The following is an 18,813-nucleotide window of genomic DNA, read 5'->3' on the forward strand; positions in this document are numbered from 1 at the left end:
GAGGTCCCTGGATGCAAGGCATCTGAGAAGATACCCTGGCACTCTCGGTCTTGGGCCCCCAGATAATCAGGCGCAGGGAAGCCCGGGACAGCTATTCATTATCATTCCAAATCCAGAGCAGCTCTGGTGGCTGTCCCTCTCTGTTTGTTCATACTTTCTCAGATTGTCACCGTCCAACGTGGAGCTTTTTTACCGGACTTTGTGCTGAGCCACCTCATAGACCATTGACCTCTCCCATGTCCAGGGCCAGTCACATTAGGAGTAATAAGGCTGGTTTCATTTGGAACATGGGGACACAAATCATTGTGACTTTGCAGAAAGCTGCAGAGAGTCCCTTTCCCTAGCAGACATTTGGCCATCCCTAGAGAGGTACAGGGCTGAAAGCTACTCAGCCTGGGACTAGCTGGGATAATTGCACTTGAAATGAGCCTGCACTGTCAGCACCTCCATAGGCCCTGTGGGATGTTGTTCAAATCAGAAATTTTGAAGTTAAGTTTTGATCATGCTTAGGAAAAGTTGGGTGCAGCTCTCAGCGGCTCCCCTGCCCCACCCCAAGTACCCTGCCCAAGGGCTGGGCCTGCACCTAGAGCTTCTCGGCCTGCCCTGTGCAATGCTCAGTGAAGACAGGTTGTGGTGACCTGGGCACTTGCACACGTAGCCAGTGGGAGGGTGAACTATGAATTACTATTTGCAAAGCAATTTATTGAGAGCCTTTGACCTAGTAATTTCACTTCTGACAATCTGTCTTAAGGAAATAAACAAAAAAAACCCCCCAATTTTATATATAATTTTTCCCAGCATTATTTTATAATGAAAATTATCAAAATAACATAAACGTACAAATGTAGAGAAATGAACATATCATACCTATTTCATATGTGATAAATTACCATTAAAATTATGTTAATAAAACTTTACCAACATGGAAAATTCTTATGTTGTAATATTTTGTGAGGAAAGTTGTGTATGAAATTATAGGTAGGGTTTGATCTCAACCATGTAAAGAACACTGGAAGGAACATGCCAATATGTTAACTGAAATTGCCTTTGGACGGCAAAATTATAGGTAGTTTTTTCACCCCCTTCTATGTCTTCTTCTTTTTCCTTTACTGTACTTTCTGCATCTTCTACAATGAGCGAATATAACTTTCACAATCAGGAAAAGTTTTTACAAAGAAAAGCATATAACTAAAAAAAGTAAATAAAAATTTTACTAAACAAGTAGAGAAATTGAGAGGTACAATTAGTTATCATCCCAGTGACCAGTATGGTTCTTCACTGACCACCTGTTAAAGAATAGATGTTTCAGGACATCATCACTGATTCCCTTGGTCACGATGTGGGGAATGTGGAAATGACTCACCCTCTGATGCTGTGTCTGAGCCTTTTTTGTCTTTGGCATCACCTGGCCAGTTACCCTCCTTGAGGATGATTCAAAGATGGGTAGTGATTGTTGCCTGGAATTCCTTTCTCTGTTGATTCCTTGGCAAAGGTCTGGTGGTGGGAGATGGGAAGGAGTCTTGATAGAACATGTTCAAACATATGTTATGTGTCTGCTTTATCAAGATCTCGTTACACTTAATTGCATCCTCCTTCCTCCATTCCACTCAGGAGAGGCTGGAGCAGGCCTGTCTATCTGCTCTGCCTCCAGCTTTACCCCTCTCTGCTCTTTTTTTCACCACTGTCAAGAGTGATGTTTCTGCATGGCTGGACTGATCACTCCATTCTCCTGCTGAGCATCTTCAGTGGCCTTCCATCGCCTTCAGGATAAAGTGTTAAATTCCTACCTTGGTCAGGCCCTGCTGCTCTTGGTAGGCCCTCAGCCTCATTTCTGATCATCCCCTGCCTCATACATCACATCTTAAACTGCCTGGGGTTTCCCCAAAGCACCTCTCTGCAGAACTCTCTCCTCTCAGCTGTCCACCCAGGTAACTCCTACCCATTCTCCAGGTCTCAGGCACGCTGATGTCATCTTTTCAGGGATGCCTGCCCTGGCCGCAAAGCGCTCCTCTCATTGGTCCCGTACCATTCTGTGCTTACCCCTCTCTTGTCACCAGTGTTTGTTATCTGTCCCTCTTCTAGACAGGGCAGGACTGCGCCTTTTTCACCGACACCTAGTAAAGTGTCTGACTTATGTTAGGCACTCAATAAATATTTGCTGAATGAACGAATATAGCTAATGGAAATCCAAAAAGTAAGGATGATTGTGTCTTTCCTCCCTTAAAATGGACATGATTTGCTAAATACTAACACCTCCAACCGAAGGTCAGAGTGGGAACACTGTGAGTTTTGGTGGCAATATTAACTTTTATGGTATTTCTAGTGGGGCGCCAAAGGGTCTGGAGCTGAATGCCAGGGGGAGCTGGACTTGAAAGCTCTGTGATCTCTCTTAGGTTTTAGGTGTGTAGGATTTAGTTTGCAGCTGAACGATTTATATTTTTTCAGGTTGGCCTTTAATTTGCCTCTAATGATAGATTTTCTAAGAATTCAGGTGATGGCACTTGTCCTTAAGGTTCTTCTGCTATGACTCCAGAATAAACTACCAGGGACCTTCAGGCATAACACTTTATACCAGAGCCAATGAATATTATTATTTTTTTTAACTTTAACTTCAGATTCTTGAGCAACAGCTTCAGCAAATGAAAGCAACTTATCAGCTAAATCAAGAGAAGTTAGAGTATAACTTTCAGGTGCTGAAGAAGAGAGATGAAGAAAGTACAGTGATTAAATCTCAGCAGAAGAGGAAGATCAATCGGTAAGCTAGCATGCATGCAGAACATAATTCTTCTGGGCGCTTCCATGCTGAAAACAGGAATGAGCATGTACTCTTCTCCTTTACGGAAGTAGGAACTGTTAAAAATATAACTAGCTCTTATTAAAAGGGGTGGTTTTTTTTTGGAAAAGATAGTACATTTAACTGGTCCTACTCTCCCCCGCCTCCTTAAAAAGAATATATAGCAAAAAGTCTGTCTCCCAGCCATTTGTCTGGTTCCTCTTTCTCATTATTTGTTTTGTCCAGAATTTCTTTATGCATGTACAAAACACACACAAATATTCTCATCCCCTCTGCTTTTACACAAATGATAGCATTCTATACATACTGTTCTGTATGCTGAGAATGTTTCCATACCAGTTCATAGAGAGTTTTCACATTATTTTTTAAACTGCCTTGTACTCCACTGCATAGATATGCTGATGATGCCTCTATTGATGGACGTTTAGACTGCTTCTCATCTTTTGCTATTGCAAATAATATCAACAAAAGTATATTGTTATTACAAAAGCATTATAGAAAATTGGAAAATGCTAGAAGCAAAAGTAAGATAAAAACATGAAAACACCATATTCCTTATACTAGAGATAGAATGTATATCTTTCTGGATGTCTGTACATAGATAGACAGATAGATAGATACAAATATAGATATGCCATCCTACTGTAACTATTGTTTTGTAATCTGCCTTTTTAAAAAAGTCAACCACCTCTGCCTTTCTATTTCTGTAAAATTTCATTTTATCTAAATATCTTGATCACATTCAGATGTCTTCAGTTGCACAAAGAGAGTCTTTGTAGTGTGTTTGTCCAAACTAGTGTCTCATCTTGGACCAGGAACTGTATCAGGTTGTTAAATTAATTTCCTTAAGTCTCTGGCTTATCAAGGTCCCCCTAGCCCCACCCCTCTGCCTGATAAAACCCCCCTTTTTAAATATTACTTACTTATATAGTTACTGTATATAACCCCCCTTTTTAAATATTACTTACTTATATAGTTCTTTTCTTGGTGTGTGTGTGTTTGTGTGTGTGTGTGTGTGTGGTGAGGATATGGAACCAGTTATTTGTTCAACCGACTGGGCCATTTATCTTACAGAATATCACACTTTGTGGATTTGAATTTTTACATTTACTTGTTTCTTTGGCCCTGTATTTCCTTTAAATTGTAAATTACAGCTGCAGACTTATGCATTCAATTTACACATTTTGACCAGAATATTTCATAGGTCAGAGTGTGTGCGTCATATTGCATCATAATGGAAGACATTATATTATCTAGTTGATCCACTATTAGTGATGCTAGGATTAACCATGGGTTAGGGTAATGAATGCATTTGTGATTTTGATAGATATCGCCAAATTGTTCTTAGGGGTTGTACCAATTTATGCTCCCAACAACAATGAATGAGAGTACTTAACTCCCCACAGCCTTGGCCGTTCATCAGTAGTATAAGTGAGAATGGTATCAGTGTATTTTTATTTTGTAGGTCTCTTGTGCATGAAATTGGACATAGTTTGACAGGTGTAGGAGTCATTTGGTATTGTCTTCTTTGTGAATTATGTATTATGTATGAATATACCATGTCTACTTTTCTTCTGGGGTTGTTGGTCTTTCATCAGTTTTTAGGTACTCCTTACATATTAGGGGGATTAGCCTTTTGTTATAGGAATCGCAAATATTTTTAAATAGTTTGCTGTTTGACCTTGTGGATTTTTGCAATGCAAATATTTTAAATCTCCATGTTAGTGAATTTGTCAGTATTCTCCTTTATGGCCTGTCATTTTAACTCATATTTAGAAACGCCTTCCCTGAGGTTATAAAGGAATTGTCCCACATTTTCCAGTGATGTATTCATAGTTTCATTTTACACTTAAACTTTTGATCTATTTGGACTTGATCTTAGTGTGTAATGCGAGATATGAATTCAATTCTCAGTTTTTCCCAAATGGCTAATGATTATCCTAATACCATTCCTTACTGATTGTAGATGTCAACTTTATTACATAATTTCTATATATATTTGGGTCTTTTCTGTTCCATTGTCTATTTTGTCTTTTCAGATCTTAGTACTACACTGTTTTAATTATTAGGGCACTAGAATATGTTTTAATATCTTAGGGCTCATCTTCCCGTGTTACTCTAAAATATAACCAACTTATGATTCTTTATACCAGGGACACAGGCAGTACCAAACAAGGTAATGCTTATACAGCTTATTTGTTTTTGGTCTTTAAATAAAATCGGAGATGTATGTGTATACACACACCACATCGCTTCAAACACAGTCATTTTTCCTTATGCTTGATCCCAGTACCATAAGCTACTGAAAGATAACTGCTCCTCGGAACTTCTCACCTGTCCTTCCCCTTCCCTCCCTTCTTTCCCGTCTCTTTCTATCCCTCTTCTCTCTCTTCCTCTAAGAATTGTCTCCTAAGTTCCAAACCATTGTGTGAGGCTCTGAGGATCAGAGTAGAATAAGATGTTTTATTTAATCTTTGTTGAGGATTTTTCCCCAAAGCCCACACAGCCTATTACAATTTATGAATTCTTTCACTTGTACATTTGTGACACATTTTGGACAGATGTTGGGTGTATAGAGAAACACTGTTGACCCTTTAATCGTTACTTATAATAGAAGACGATACTGAATAAGTGAACTGGCATCTTAAGCCTGATTATCTGAGATAAATGAGAGTAGTTAGCAGCTAGTATTTATGGAAAAATCCCACTATATGCATCATACTAGATAGGGGAACAGCAAAGACAGACACAAATCAGTATAGCAAGAGGGGATTATCTGGGAAGACTTCCTGAAGAAGTGAAATAGCGAAGGGGAGCGGCATGAATTGGCAGAAAGGAGTTAAAAGTCGGCTCCAGGGTAGACAGAGGAGAACTGGGAATGTGGCAAGTTTGAGGCAAGGAGGGAGGAATAGGAAAAGGAGATGTTTGAGGAAGAGGTTGCATAGTGGGGGAAGGCAGGTTTGTAAGACGAGAGGTAGGAGGAGGTGCGGGAGGCAGAGCCTCCGTTTGATCCACGTGCAGAAAGGTGAGCGGCATCATCCCCACCACCCCGTCTTCACTGGCTCTTCCAAACGACTTCGAACTTACCTGGTTTCCCTTATCTTGAAAAACCCTTTCAGCCGACCCTGCTGCTCCACGGTGAGCGCTGTCTTTATTCTCACTTCCACGGCCATTTTCCTTTCTTCGTCACTTGCCCCTCCCTCCCTCACCCCCATTCATAATTTGACCTATGACCCCAGAATTGGTCCAAAAGTCCCCTCTGGGACACCAGTGATGCCATTCTAACCGAGCGCCGTGGCTGTTTCTTGGGCCTTGTTCTATTATTGGATACTGAATCTCAGAACTCTTCTCCTTTGGTTTTCATGACTTAAAATATTTGCTCTTCTTTCTCAATTTATTTCTAATTTGTTTCCTTGGGTGGTTCTGCTTTTTCTTGCCTGACAGGACATCCTAGAAAGCATTTTACCCCTTTGCTTTTTATTTTTATTCTATTGCCCTGTACATCAGTCTCATGGCTTTGACTGTCACCTCTTTGTTGATGACTACCAACTTCATATTCCAAAGCCTGACCTCAGCTCCTTGCTTTATCTGGAACTGCCAGCAGCCCTTTCCATGGGGGAGTCACTGTCATTTCTGGCTTCTGGTTTCTGAACCCAGCCTTGCCCACCTTGCCAGTTTTCCAGTCTTCCACCTCATTCTCCTTCATCTCTGGCCTCAGCCAGTCGCTAAGGACTTGGCTTTTCGGTGAGCCTCCCCTTGCAGCCATCCTCTCCTGTCCATTCCTTGTCTTACGACCTTGCTCAGACCTTCTGCATGCACCTGGAGTTTGTTTTTGTTTTATTAGCCTCTATGATTAGATGATACATAGACCCTCTTTTATTAAATGACACTAAAACGAAACAAAACAAAACAAAACACATGGCTACTTAAACATTTTTTTGACACCTATATGTGGTAAGAAAGCCTCACAGAATGCTGTAGTTAAGAAAATGAATTGGGTATTTCTTTTTTATCAGAGACATAGTTAAATAATTTTTGCATGTTATTGAGGATGAATACGAGTGATCAGTGTTTGTGTTTTAGAGACCTGATTATTTCAGAATAATGCTTAGAGGAGAGAATTTTATTTTTGAAAATTTTAAACTTAAAATATGTTAGCCTTCAACTTCTCTATTTCTGGGTAAATGGGACACTGACATAAGATACCTTTTCAGTAGTCTGGAGTCTGAAGTATGGTGCTGGGTCTCAGAGTTGTGTCTGCCATGCATATTTCATGGGGCAAGTTTCCATGCACAGAACTCCTGTTAGCAGCGAGGTGGGGAGCCGTGACCTGCCTGGATTCACAGTGCTGGTGGCCAGGTTATAACCGTCTTTCACTGTGCTGGAAACTTTGACCACGCTCCTCCCCTCTCAGCCAGGGTAAGTGAGGTGCCTCACCTCTAGGCTTCCTTGGCAGCCTGTGTAAAATGCTCCTGTAGCATTTTTAACACTGTACTAGAATTAATGTTTGTCTTCGTCTCTGATTGGACTGGTAGTGTTACCAGATTGGGGATCTTCTCCCGGTGCGTTGTCCAGGTTCTTGATGTCTTGAACAAAGAATTGAGCAAGACACCAAAATACGGTAGAAAAGAAAAGTTTTATTAGAAGAGAAAGTACACTTCCAGACGTGCAAGCGAGGCTTGAGCAAGAGAAGCGTGGCTCAAAAGGCCTGGCAACAAAGACTTTGAGGTTTTGATCCCTATTTGCTCTGGGTGGACACTTTTTGAGTGAGCATTCTTGATCCACAATTAAGACTGGCAGGACATCGTGATTTATCATTTGCTTTCTGCATGTTCGTTCCCAGAATTCAGTGTTATAATGGACTTAATCAACTTCTGGGCATATACGTCGACTTATGATCATGGTATAATGGGGTTTAGGTGAACTGAAGGTCGTTGAGGCCTTCATTGCACGGTGCGATTTACTGGCTCAACCTGGTACCCAATTTTCTGCCTTCTTGTTTACTGCTACGAGTTACATTAGGGGCACAATGCCTTCTGGGTTGCTTAATTTTGGTCTTGCTGGTGCAGACCCTCCTACAAAAGGAAGAATTCGATGTCTTTGCAGGCAGATCGGAAAGTCCCTATCTAACTTTCCAACCTAACTCTTTTCTAAGATCCATGAACGTGCTTTTCTTAGTAGCGATGTCGAGGGACGGGAGGTCTCTTCTTCTCTATCTGCTTCCTGCTATAGAGTTCTTTCCCTTTCTGCCTCAGTCAGGGTGGGGTCTTGGGTTTCTTGCTGAAGTGCCACCTCCGTCCCTAGACAAGGAAAAGAAGATACAAACTTGTTATTTAAATCATATATCTATTAATTTCTATTATTGATTTGCTTATTAAGCGCATAAAGGGAAACGGGCTTGGTTAATATATTTCTTAAAGAGTAAAAAAAAGACCTTTGGCCTAAAGTCTCCTCCCCTCTCAGACTCCAAGGGCCCTGTCTGACTTAACACCATTTCTGCTTAACAATGGGCTGATGACCCTTATCAATAGCCAGAGGGCAATTATCAGGATTTGAGGGAGAGGGCCTTTTTCCAAAGAAAAGAGGGAAGAAAACGTAACTAGGTTTACTAAAAAGATTAACTCTGCAAGAGATGTCCCATTTCATTTCCTGCTAAAAGATTAAGAATTTTACAAGTGATGTCCCGTCTCAGTAGTGCTTTGTATTTGAAGATATCTTTTACTTCATCTTTGTATTCAAACATATCTTTGGCACAAAAAGAGACCTTTCATGTTTGATAAATGAATGAGTGCATGAGTGAGTGAATGAATGAATGAGTTATTGTACCTGTTAATAGTATCAGCTCTTTGAGAATGAAAGACTCATATATCAGAGGCTTGTGATGTGCGGTTTTAATTTTTCCTTTCTATCTGCCTTGTTTCATAAGGTCAGAAGTCGAGATAGATTATTTAAATATATGAGGTCGGTAATAGGTAGGGACACTGACAAATGTGTTGAGGAAGATTCGGTCACACGCTTGAGTAGATTTGGGCTTCTGGACCGTTTTAAATGCATTTGGTTCTGGACAATCCCATTACCTCCCAGTGCCTTCCTTTCCTTGCTCGTAACTGGAGCCGCGCTTTGGAATATATGGGAGGGTTTTCTGCCCTTCCACAAATCTGATCTTGGGTTCTGTAGAACTGAGTGAAGTAGGTGAAAGGAACATTACACCCTCTATTCAACAGCAGACTAACCTTTTTTTTTCTCTTCAACCCAGCCTGCACGATATACTTAATAATCTGAGGTTAAAATATGCCAAGCAGATAAAGCAGTTTCAGGAGGATAACCAGTCACTAACCTTAGACTACAAACGCCTTGTGATGCAATTCAAGGAGCTCCAGAAAGCCATGAGGTATGTTAGGGGCTTGGGTGCTAGGATAGAGATTGCAGGGATAGAGTAGGTGGTGGCCGTGATTTCATTAGCCTTTGATATCACCAGCTTTTTGGGAGCTGGACCAGGGCACTGAAGAATCATTTGTGCTACCTTCCTTGTCCCTTGATTTGTACGCCACCTACCTTTTCTAGAGACCTACTGGGGTGGCTTTCAATCTATCATAGGTGAGGTTCAGTGGCCCGGGGACTAGGACAGGCCCAGAATTTACCACGGCTCTGCCTTGGTTCTTTCCCTGCTGCTAATTGAAGGGACCCTAGCCAGGCCCTGGGGTCAGCTGGCCATGCTCAGTAACTCTCCTTCACAGGCATTTTGCTCTTATTGATGATGAGAAGTTTCGGGAGATTTGGCTGATGAACGAAGAGGAGGCAAAGGATCTGATAAACAGAGCCTTTAACGTGGACAGGATCATCCACACACATCATCTGGGGCTCTCTTGGACGGAGCCTGATTTCTGGTTCCTGAAGAATGTGGGGCCTATATCTCAGCAGCCGCAGAAGTCCGCCACACAAATATTAGAAGAAGTGCTGATGCAAACAGGTGACTGGAACGGAGTCATAGGGTCGTAGAGCTGGAGGGGCCCTCTGAGAACATCGGGTCAACCCATTCATTTTCCAGATAAGGAAACTGAAATTCAGAGAAGGGGAAGAGGCGTCAGGGCTGAGAGGTCCCTGGAGCATGATTGGCTGATATGGCTTTTAAGTCTCTAATTTACAGCTTTGTCCCCTACTCTGTATTATAAACTGGAAGTTAGATTTAGAAGCTTGTTTGGATTCAGGTTCATTTTATTTTTGCTAAATACACTGTTGTGTATCTCCATTGAGATAAACTAAGGTCAGGTTGTCTCTCTTTTTGTAATGTTAGCAACCATTGATAATTATCGTCTAAGATCCATTAATTGCATTAGGGATTGCAAAATGGTGATATTCTAAATTCTATCGTAATGTCATGATTCATTAGCTGGAACACTTCCAAAAAGAGAATCTTCCCCTCATCAGCTTTTTGTTACTTTGAGATACAGTTTGTACAGACAGAAGGATAGATGCTTATTCTTTCTTTACCAGTATACAGAATGAATAGATTGGGTCTCTAGTATCTTTCAAAGATCACCAATGAGGTTCTACTTTTTAAAACGCATCATTATGAACACATAGATTTAAACAAATTTGATATGTTTTGGTTTAGTGACATTATTTTCCTTACTGATGCTCAAATTGTCTCATTTTTGGCCAATGAGAGTCTCTTCCTGTTGGTTTCTGGGTCCTTTAGACACAACCCCAGTAGCCTTTGACAGCTTCCTGGCTTTCTAGAATGACTAGATGTTTCAGGCTCACATTGTACTTTTTCTGCTTCAAGTCTGGAAGCAGCCATTTCCCCGAGGAGACCTGGTGCTTTTCAATAGGGAATGGTATTTTGAAACCGTAGTCTGGATGCTGGAGTGCTCACTGTTTTGGACTACTCATTGTTTCCAGGCCCCTCAGTAGATGAGTCCAGGATATAAGATTGTGTTTTATAGGTCAAATAAATCATGTGTTCATTCGAATACTTCCTAATCATCAGGATGCCAAGATGTTTACTTAACTGTATCAAAGTCTATCTTCTTTCTCATAACTTGAAAATCTTGGTGCTCAATGACTCCAAAATAATTACTCATTGCTTTTTTGACAGTACCATAAAACAGTCTCAGAATAAAATATCGACCCTACCACTAACAAATGATTACTAAAAAGAGTTTAAATTTTTTTGCAGTTCTTTCTGCTCTTAAGATATATTCCACTGGGTATGTACAGACAGATTGCTATCTTTTAAAGCTACTTGGACCAGTTTCTATGTGGTTATGTCACCAACCGAATACACATTTAAGTCTTTTTGTCTTGTTTACTTTTGATATTTGGGATCGACTTTTACAATTTTATTTTATTTTACAATTATGTAAAATATTTACATATTTTCAAAGTCAAATGTACAAAGCAAGGTATACCCCAAAAGTGTGGCTTTTATCCTCTCCACTCCATTCCATCTCTCTCTTCTAGGAAACTATTTAAAAATTTATGGTTTATCTTTTCATCGCTTTTTAAAATTATAAACAAATATGTGTACATGTTATATAAACCCATTTTTTAGGTAAATGAGAACATATGCTTTTCTCCATTTTGCTTTTTTTTTACTGGTAGTATACCCTGGAGACCAGTCCGTAGCAGTAAGAAGAAATATTCTTTGTTCCTTTTTCATGTGATACTCTGGTGTGTGGCTGTGCCGTAATTTATTCAAATAGTCCTCTCTGTTGATGCTCATGTGGGATATTTCCAGTTTTTGTCTGTTTTTGCCATTACAAACATCGCCATAATAAATAGCTTTGTGCATTTGTGTTTTCATGTTTTTGCTAGTGAATTGTTGGGCTAGACCCCTGGAACTAGGGGTGCTGCATCAAAGGGTCAATGCCTCTGTAATTTTACTGGATATTGCTCCATAGGGATGGGTACTGTTTTACGTTCCCACCAGTAGTTTGATATCTTGTATTTTTCAAAATATTTTCATACATATTATCTCATTTTATCTTTTGAACAACTAGTAAAGCCTGGATAGTATAATGACTTTTATTCCTATTTTTGGGTGAAGAATGTGTAGTGTAGAACACATTAAGGAAAATTTTGGCTCTTGCTATCAGCTACCAGTTCTTACTGATAATATTCTTCTATGAGGCAGCCTTTTAGTTGACTGCTTCTAATCTGCTCCAGGTTTAGAAACCATATAGTAGATGTGCTAGATTTATCTCTAAAATAAAATTAAATAGGTACACGCACTCTGGAGCACCCCCTTCCTGGTCATGGCTGGATTCTGAGTATGATATTTTCGGGTAGGTGAAGTTTGGAAAAGTGAGGTGTATAGGCTGTCCAAGAATGACAGAATTCTCCAGGTGGTCTCTTTTTCCAACCCTTAACGTCTTTTTTTATTTGTTTTTAAAATAATAGGTTTTCTTCAGCGAAAGAGACTTTTTAAGAAGTGAATTTTCTCAAGGAAAGCTATTTGACTGTTTCTCAAAGTCAAAAAGCCCAAGGAATGATCTTTTCCTCTCCCTCCCTCTCTTCTCTCTATGTTCCATCTGCAGAAGAAGAGTGGGCAGAAGATACTGCCTCAGAACCAGAGTCTTACCTGGACCTGCCAAAGCAAGTTTCAGCAAAAACTACCAGAAGGATCCTGATGCTCCTGTGTGATGAGTCGGTGAGCGGCTGTGGCAGAGGGACTCCTGGCGGGTGGATTTGCCAACGTTCTGCTGTTGCTTTTTCTTTTTTTTTTTTAAAGATTTTTTTTTTTGGTTTGGTTTTCAGTTACAGTTGACATACAATATAATATTAGTTTCAGGTGTAGAACATAGTGATTAGACATTTATATGCTTTACGAAGTGATCACCCCAATAGATCTAGTACCTGCTGTTGCTTGTGACAACTCTGGCCAGGCCAGATGGGGCCTGGAGGCAGGAGTGGACCAGCTCTCAGGAGTATTGCTGGGGGACAGCCTTCAGACCTCTTGGGGCCATTCACAGCCGGGCCGGGCCTCAGTGCTGGCCAGCTGGCAAATGGGTCCTCTCTTAGTGGGTCAGCAAGGCGTAGTCCATGCTGGCCAATGGGATCCTGCTAATTAAAAAAGTAAAAGCTTATTCTTCGAGAGAAAGGGCACCAGTGTCACCTCCGTGAACCCACTTGCCAAGTAGAATGGCCACCAGTGACATGGCCTTTCCTTGGGAGCTGAGTTTGTGATTACTCTGGGTGTGCTTGGCTTTGAAGAGCTGCACTGTTTACTGGTAAAAGCCACTAGACTCAGTGTAAAGGCTGTGCTGGAGTTGGTTCAACTGGAAGTTGATTGTTGCCAAACGTGACTGGTGTTTATTTAGATTTTACAGTTCCGAGATGGTGAAAGAGGTGAAGCAAGGATCAGCAGCCTCCAGTCCCCTTGGGGCAGTTGAGACGGTTTTCTTTGGCACAAACGCTGGCTCCTGCCACTGAGGAGCTCCTGCGGAAGGAGGCGGCTGGCAGGGGCTTCCTTTATTCGCAGGCTTGCTGCCGGTGGCCACCCTTCCACTACCTGCTTTCGGCCTGTCAATGCCTGCTGCTATGTTCTATAGATATTTGGAGACTAGCATATGAGTGAAGTGGTGTTGGGTGGGTAGGCATCTGTGATTGGATCAGATTTGGACTGCTCTGGGGAACTCAGGTGTTTGCCCAGGGGTTCGTGGGTGAGGCGGGGGAACTAAGTCCATGGCGAAGGTTGGCTTTGTTCCTGGGAAGGGCTCTTAGGCACCCCAGGAGGCCTGCCTCTGGGGAACCTGATCTCCAGAGCCTCACCCCTGGGGCTCTGCTCTGTGGTGTCATCCTTGGTGGGCTATACAGAGGGAGGCTACAGACCCTGGCACTCGGTCCTGAAAGCCGTCTCTGACTGGAGACGTCATCTTCCTTCTCCTCAGGGTTTTCTCATAGAGAACAAGCTGCTGAGCCTTCTCCTCCCCCTGGAGAAGAGCGAATGCTATCTGCTGAGGTTGGACGCCATCTTCTCAGTGAGTCTCACGGGGCTGAGTGGACGTGGGATGGGGGCCTCATTTTAAGACAGCCCCCTATGTTTTTCCAACATTGCCTCAGCCCTGGGAATAGATGCGGCTCTCCCGGGCCGACTCCGGGCTCACGTTGCATCCTTCCCTTTATTTACTCTCCACACAACAGATTGTCCTGAGTCGTTTAGATGTCTCCCATCCCTGACCCTCCCTCTGCTAGCTTCTCTCTCTCATGGCCCAGCTCTCAGATTGTAGGTTCTTCCCTCCACCCCTAAACTCAGATGCATGTTCAGCTCCATTTAGCATTTTCATACCCATCAGGTCTGTATGGAGCAGTTCCTGACTCTGAGCATTGTTTCTCTGTTCTGACGCGTGTGTCTCTGATTCACTGTGTTTTCCCAGTGTTGAGCGGCCTCTACTCTGGGCCATGGCAGGCACCGGGGTTGTTGAGGAGAGCCAGACAAGCCTCTTGCTCTCAGGAGCTGAGGATCTGTTAACTTCTGGAGCCGGTGGACTCTAGATGTGGTGTTTGAGTAGTCATTCTGTTTTTCCTCCCAGGCCCTTGGAATTGAAAGTGAGGATGACTTGTATAAACTGGTGAACTTCTTCCTCAGATATCAAGCTCATCATTCATCCTTCAGCCAGGTAAGGTGAAGCGCAATTGAAAAGGGAGCATTTTCAATCCTCCTAAAAGCCCCCAGGGAGCATCGTTGCCTCTGAAGAACACTTCTGGAGAAACAGTGTGGGTTTTATGGCAGGGACAGCTAAGTTACTGTTTCCTTTATTATTATGACTTTTTCTGTTTGTGAAGGAAGGAATGGCTGGAGGTGAGAGGATATTCTCATATTGAGGTCCGAGGGATCTTTTCCTGGGCCTTCTCTCATAGCCAGGCGTCAGCCACGATGAGACCCAGTCCCACCAAGTTCTGAATATTTGATCCATAACACTTCCCTTCAAAGCAGGGCCCATTTGTAATACCTATCTTGGTTGTAATAGACTACTCTGAAGAAGTCATCATGTTAAAAACATAAGATTTTATTTTGATAATTAAAAACTTGAATTTGAAAGATTTTTTAAATTATTATTGCTAGCCACAGGGTAAGTATCCTGGATATCCTTCGAAAAAGGGTTGATTGTGTGGACAAAAACCAGAAACCATAAAGGGGGAGGGAGAAAGAAATATTTGACTGCAGTAAAAAAATTCTGATGGGTCTACGGCCATGCTACCCAGAACAAGCCCGATTCTGTCTGATCTCGGAAGCTAAGCGGAGTTGGGCCTGGTTAGTACTTGGATGGGAGACCACCTAGGAAGACCAGGTGCTGTAGGCGTAAAAAATAAAAAAATTAAGGGATTGTAAGATGACAAGGTCCTTGCAGCCTGTGAGGTCAACCAAGGGTTGCCTCTACTGTATGTTTCTGGCTTTTTTGTTGAAAACTATTTGCCCATATAAATATGGTTTTACTTCTGGACTCTCGATTCTGTTCCACTGGTCCGTGTGTCTGTTTTTCTGCCAATACCATGCCGTTTTGATTACTGTATAATTTGAAGTCAGGCAGAGTGAGGCTTTCTTTTAATAAGAGAAATAAATGTAAATTAAAACTGCTCGAACTCCATTTTCACCTGTCCGGTTGGCAAAACTCTGCAAGTCTGAGAACACATAGTGATGGCTGAGATGTTGGAAACGGGCACACTCATAAGTTGCTGGCGGGAGTGTAAATTGTTGCAGGTTCCACGGAAGGCAATTTGGCAGTGTCAGTTATAAAACCGTATACACTTTATCCTGCAGTTCCTCTTCTAGGATTTTATCCTATTGATATAGCTCAGTACATTTGAAATGATATGTTCATTGCAGCTTATTCACTCTAGCATTGCTCGAAATGGCAGAAGATTGGAAACAACCTGAATTTCCATCATTAAGGACGTATTTATTTGAAAAGATCTCTAAGGTTTATTGGTATGAAAAGAAAGCAAAGTGCAGAATTATGTAGGTACAGTTTCATTTATGTAAAAATGGGAAGGAAAAATGTTCTGTGCTTGTATGGCCATACGATGTCTTTGGAAGGATGCATAAGAAGCTGACAACATTGGTTTGCCTGTGAGAAGTAAACTGAATGAACCGTGAGATAGAAGTGGGAGGAAAACTTTTTTAAATTTGAAAATTAAAATAAAGTTTATTTTGTATTATTCAAAAGGATGTGTAAATCACAAAAGCTTTGTGAATATCCATAAAACAAGCACCTGCGAACCCAGATTTAGAATTGGAGCATTATCAGTGTTTTGAAGCCCCCATGTGCCTCTCCCTGGTCCCACCCCCTTCTCTTCTACTCTTTCTCACTATTTCTTTCCTTGTGTAAATGTCTCCCTCTGCATTTTTTATGTAACGTCTGTAACTTCCTACAATCTTTTCTCTATTTTTTTCTTCCTGTCTATGTGCACTGACACTTGCTACCCCCAACTTATAGTTACCCCTTGCAGCTTTCTCCAGATCAATGCCTGGAATTTGTCATCCCTACAGGATCGAACAAGCCTGGTATCAGCATTGGAGTCAGCAGAGCAACTAGACCTCAAGGGAGAGGGGGAAGAAAGCCCCGTGGAAAAGGAGCCAGAAGAGAAGGAGGTCCCCCATTCTCCTAGGCTTATCCACGCCAATGATGTCCTCAAGATTCTGAAGGCCTTTGTCATGGGCCTAAAGAAGCCCAGGTGGGCTGCGGTGCTGGCGGGCTTGCCTGAGAACTGGGGAAGCTGGATGGGATGGGAGGCCAAGCGGATGCCAGTGCGTGGAGAATAGGCTGCTGAGCAAGAGTTTGGGGGCGTGAGTAAAGGGATATTCAAAAGGAAGGCTAGAGGAATCAGTGGACATTATAATGAAAGAAATGGGGGGTAGAAGTGCTTTGCATTTTTTCATGCATTTATCATTCATTCATTCATTCAACAAACATTTATTGGGGTCTGCTATATGTAAGCCCTGTGGGAGTGACACCTTGTGATCAGAACAGTGGTCAAAGCATACACAAGGTGTCATGATGGTCAGAGTAGAAAGTGGTCAACTCCATTCACCATGTCAGAGAGAGCTTTAGGAGGAGATGGCGCTGGAACTGAGTTTTCCTCAGTGGATAAAGTGGGGGAAAGGGCAGTTCAGGGTGTCACAGCATGGGGAAAGGCCTGGTATATTAAAATTGTGACAAAGAGGTATGACTAGAGTATCAAGGGTCTAGAAAGAGCGTCCGGTGGGTAGGGAAGCGAGGCCAGATCTTGGAGAGCCTAACATGCCCATGATCTTGGTCTTCACCATTTAGTGGACTGGAGCCACAAAAAGAATCTTAAGCAGGGGGGCTGTTATTGGACTAGGTTTTAGGAAGATCATTTTGGTGTCAGGGAGGAGGTGATGCTGGATCCAAGGAGCATGGTGGGAAGGTTTGTCCAGGTGGGAGGTGATATCCTGGATCAGGGCTAACTTGGGGTGGAGAGATGACGACAAATTTTGAGAGCTCTTTTGGATGCATTAGTGAGAGAAATGGGCGTAATAATGAGCTTTAAAGCCAGTGAGGTAAACTGATTGAAAGAAAAAGTGTGGATGAAACTCCAGCGGTGCTCAAAAGATGACAGTGGCACCAAGAATCAGGAACACTGGTTGAGCAAGTGTCCTTGCTGAGAATCTCCCATAATCTGATAAGTTCGTATAGCTGAGTGGGAAGGTGACAGATGGAAAAACTGTGAGGGACAGGCACTGTGACTGGCATTGTTTGGGGGCCTGGGTGGTGCCAAATGGACAGAATGGCATCAGTACCCTTGACCTTCAGGGACTCTCGGCCACCAGTGAAGTTGCTGAAGGATGCGCGCGATACCTCCAAGGACTCCCTGTACTGGAAGGCCCTGGCCACGGTTATCCCTCCCACGACACAGAACCTCTGGGATGGTTTATACACAGCCTTGGAGAAATATCAGTGAGTATGTGTGTCGCGGAGCGGCCACAGTTGTTGCCTCCTTGTCCCATGAACTCTTGGAAAGAGAGGCTGCCTTTGGCAACTCTCGTTGGGTGCATGCAGTGCTGGGTGGCTGGTCTGGCTCAGTCAGGCCAGGAGGGCTGCTCTGGTGGGTGCGGCTTCTGGCATCATCTCCCAGCTCCAGCCAGGACAGAAACAGAGACCTGGGCCCTGCTTGGTAGAGGATGGAGGAAGCCATGGGTCTCTCACCACTTTTTCTGCTCAAAGCCTCATCCTGACCCAGAGGGCCAAGCTACTGATAGAAAACAGTTCTCTGGAGCAGCAGAACACAGAGCTGCAGATGCTGCTGCAGCAGTATCTAGACTCCAAGGTGGGTGACGGGGACCCTCCAGGGAGAGAGCGGGAGGCCTGGGAGGGGGTAGGACTGGACCTGAAATTAGGAAATGAGGTGTGCCCTCCCCGACCAGAGGCAAGTGAGCCCGTGGTTTGTAATAGTGTCCCCGTGATGCCCATGGCTTTGGGCATCAGTTGCTCGTTGGACTGCCCTTAGAAGCAGACCAGAGCTGGTGACATGTCACAGCCTGCCTAGCCTTCCCAGATGAGTTTTCTCCTTTGGTCCTAACAAGTGCCCCATGAGGGGGAGAGAGCAGAAGTGATTCTCCCCCCTCCACCGACAGGAGAATCAAAGCTCGGAGACTTCGTGACTTGCCCAGAGTGTAGGCTTTTCCCGCTCTGCCAGCCCAGGTTGTTGGGCCTGAGGTTTGATGGGGCAGATGTTGGCCCCCGCTTGCCAGTGATAGTTCGGGCGACTTCCCCGCGGCTTGGCAAGAGGAGAGATCTCCCTGTCTCTGCCCCCTTTGGTTCATAACACAGCTGCTGGCCCTGACTCAGTGGTGGAGAGTCCTTCACACAGCTCTGAGGCCGTGGACCAGGAGGGGTGTGACGCTAGGCTGAGCATAGTTCCTCTGTCGTCAGCTGTGCGTGTGAGAGGTGACTGAGGCCAGCCGTAAGCTGAGGCACTGGGGTTGTGTGGCCCTATGTGGTCTCAGGCGCCAGGCCACACCTGAACAGGGGATGTGGTAAGCCTGGGCATCGCGA

The 18,813-nt window shown here is 43.2% G+C and overlaps 1 protein-coding gene and 1 pseudogene across 4 annotated transcripts in view; both read left to right on the plus strand.

Annotated features, from left to right (window-relative positions):
* DRC1 (dynein regulatory complex subunit 1) overlaps positions 1–18,813 on the plus strand; it is a 35,931-nt gene that overhangs the window by 16,467 nt on the left and 651 nt on the right. For 2 of the 4 annotated variants that reach the window (XM_015588118.2, XM_025045765.1), the window contains 10 exons: positions 2,616–2,755; positions 9,051–9,185; positions 9,532–9,764; positions 12,334–12,446; positions 13,687–13,776; positions 14,329–14,415; positions 16,287–16,471; positions 17,572–17,715; positions 17,983–18,085; positions 18,589–18,705. In XM_015588118.2, the coding sequence (XP_015443604.1) occupies positions 2,616–2,755; positions 9,051–9,185; positions 9,532–9,764; positions 12,334–12,446; positions 13,687–13,776; positions 14,329–14,415; positions 16,287–16,471; positions 17,572–17,715; positions 17,983–18,085; positions 18,589–18,669 (1,311 nt within the window). In that variant the 3' untranslated portion in view covers positions 18,670–18,705. The remainder of the gene's footprint in view (positions 1–2,615; positions 2,756–9,050; positions 9,186–9,531; positions 9,765–12,333; positions 12,447–13,686; positions 13,777–14,328; positions 14,416–16,286; positions 16,472–17,571; positions 17,716–17,982; positions 18,086–18,588; positions 18,706–18,813) is intronic. The other 2 variants (XM_006910296.3, XM_025045766.1) reach the window with 2 other exon arrangements.
* LOC112478507 lies at positions 14,981–15,099 on the plus strand (annotated as a pseudogene).

This window comes from Pteropus alecto, unplaced genomic scaffold, assembly GCF_000325575.1.
Source record: "Pteropus alecto unplaced genomic scaffold, ASM32557v1 scaffold61, whole genome shotgun sequence".
Classification (NCBI taxonomy): Eukaryota; Metazoa; Chordata; class Mammalia; order Chiroptera; family Pteropodidae; genus Pteropus; species Pteropus alecto.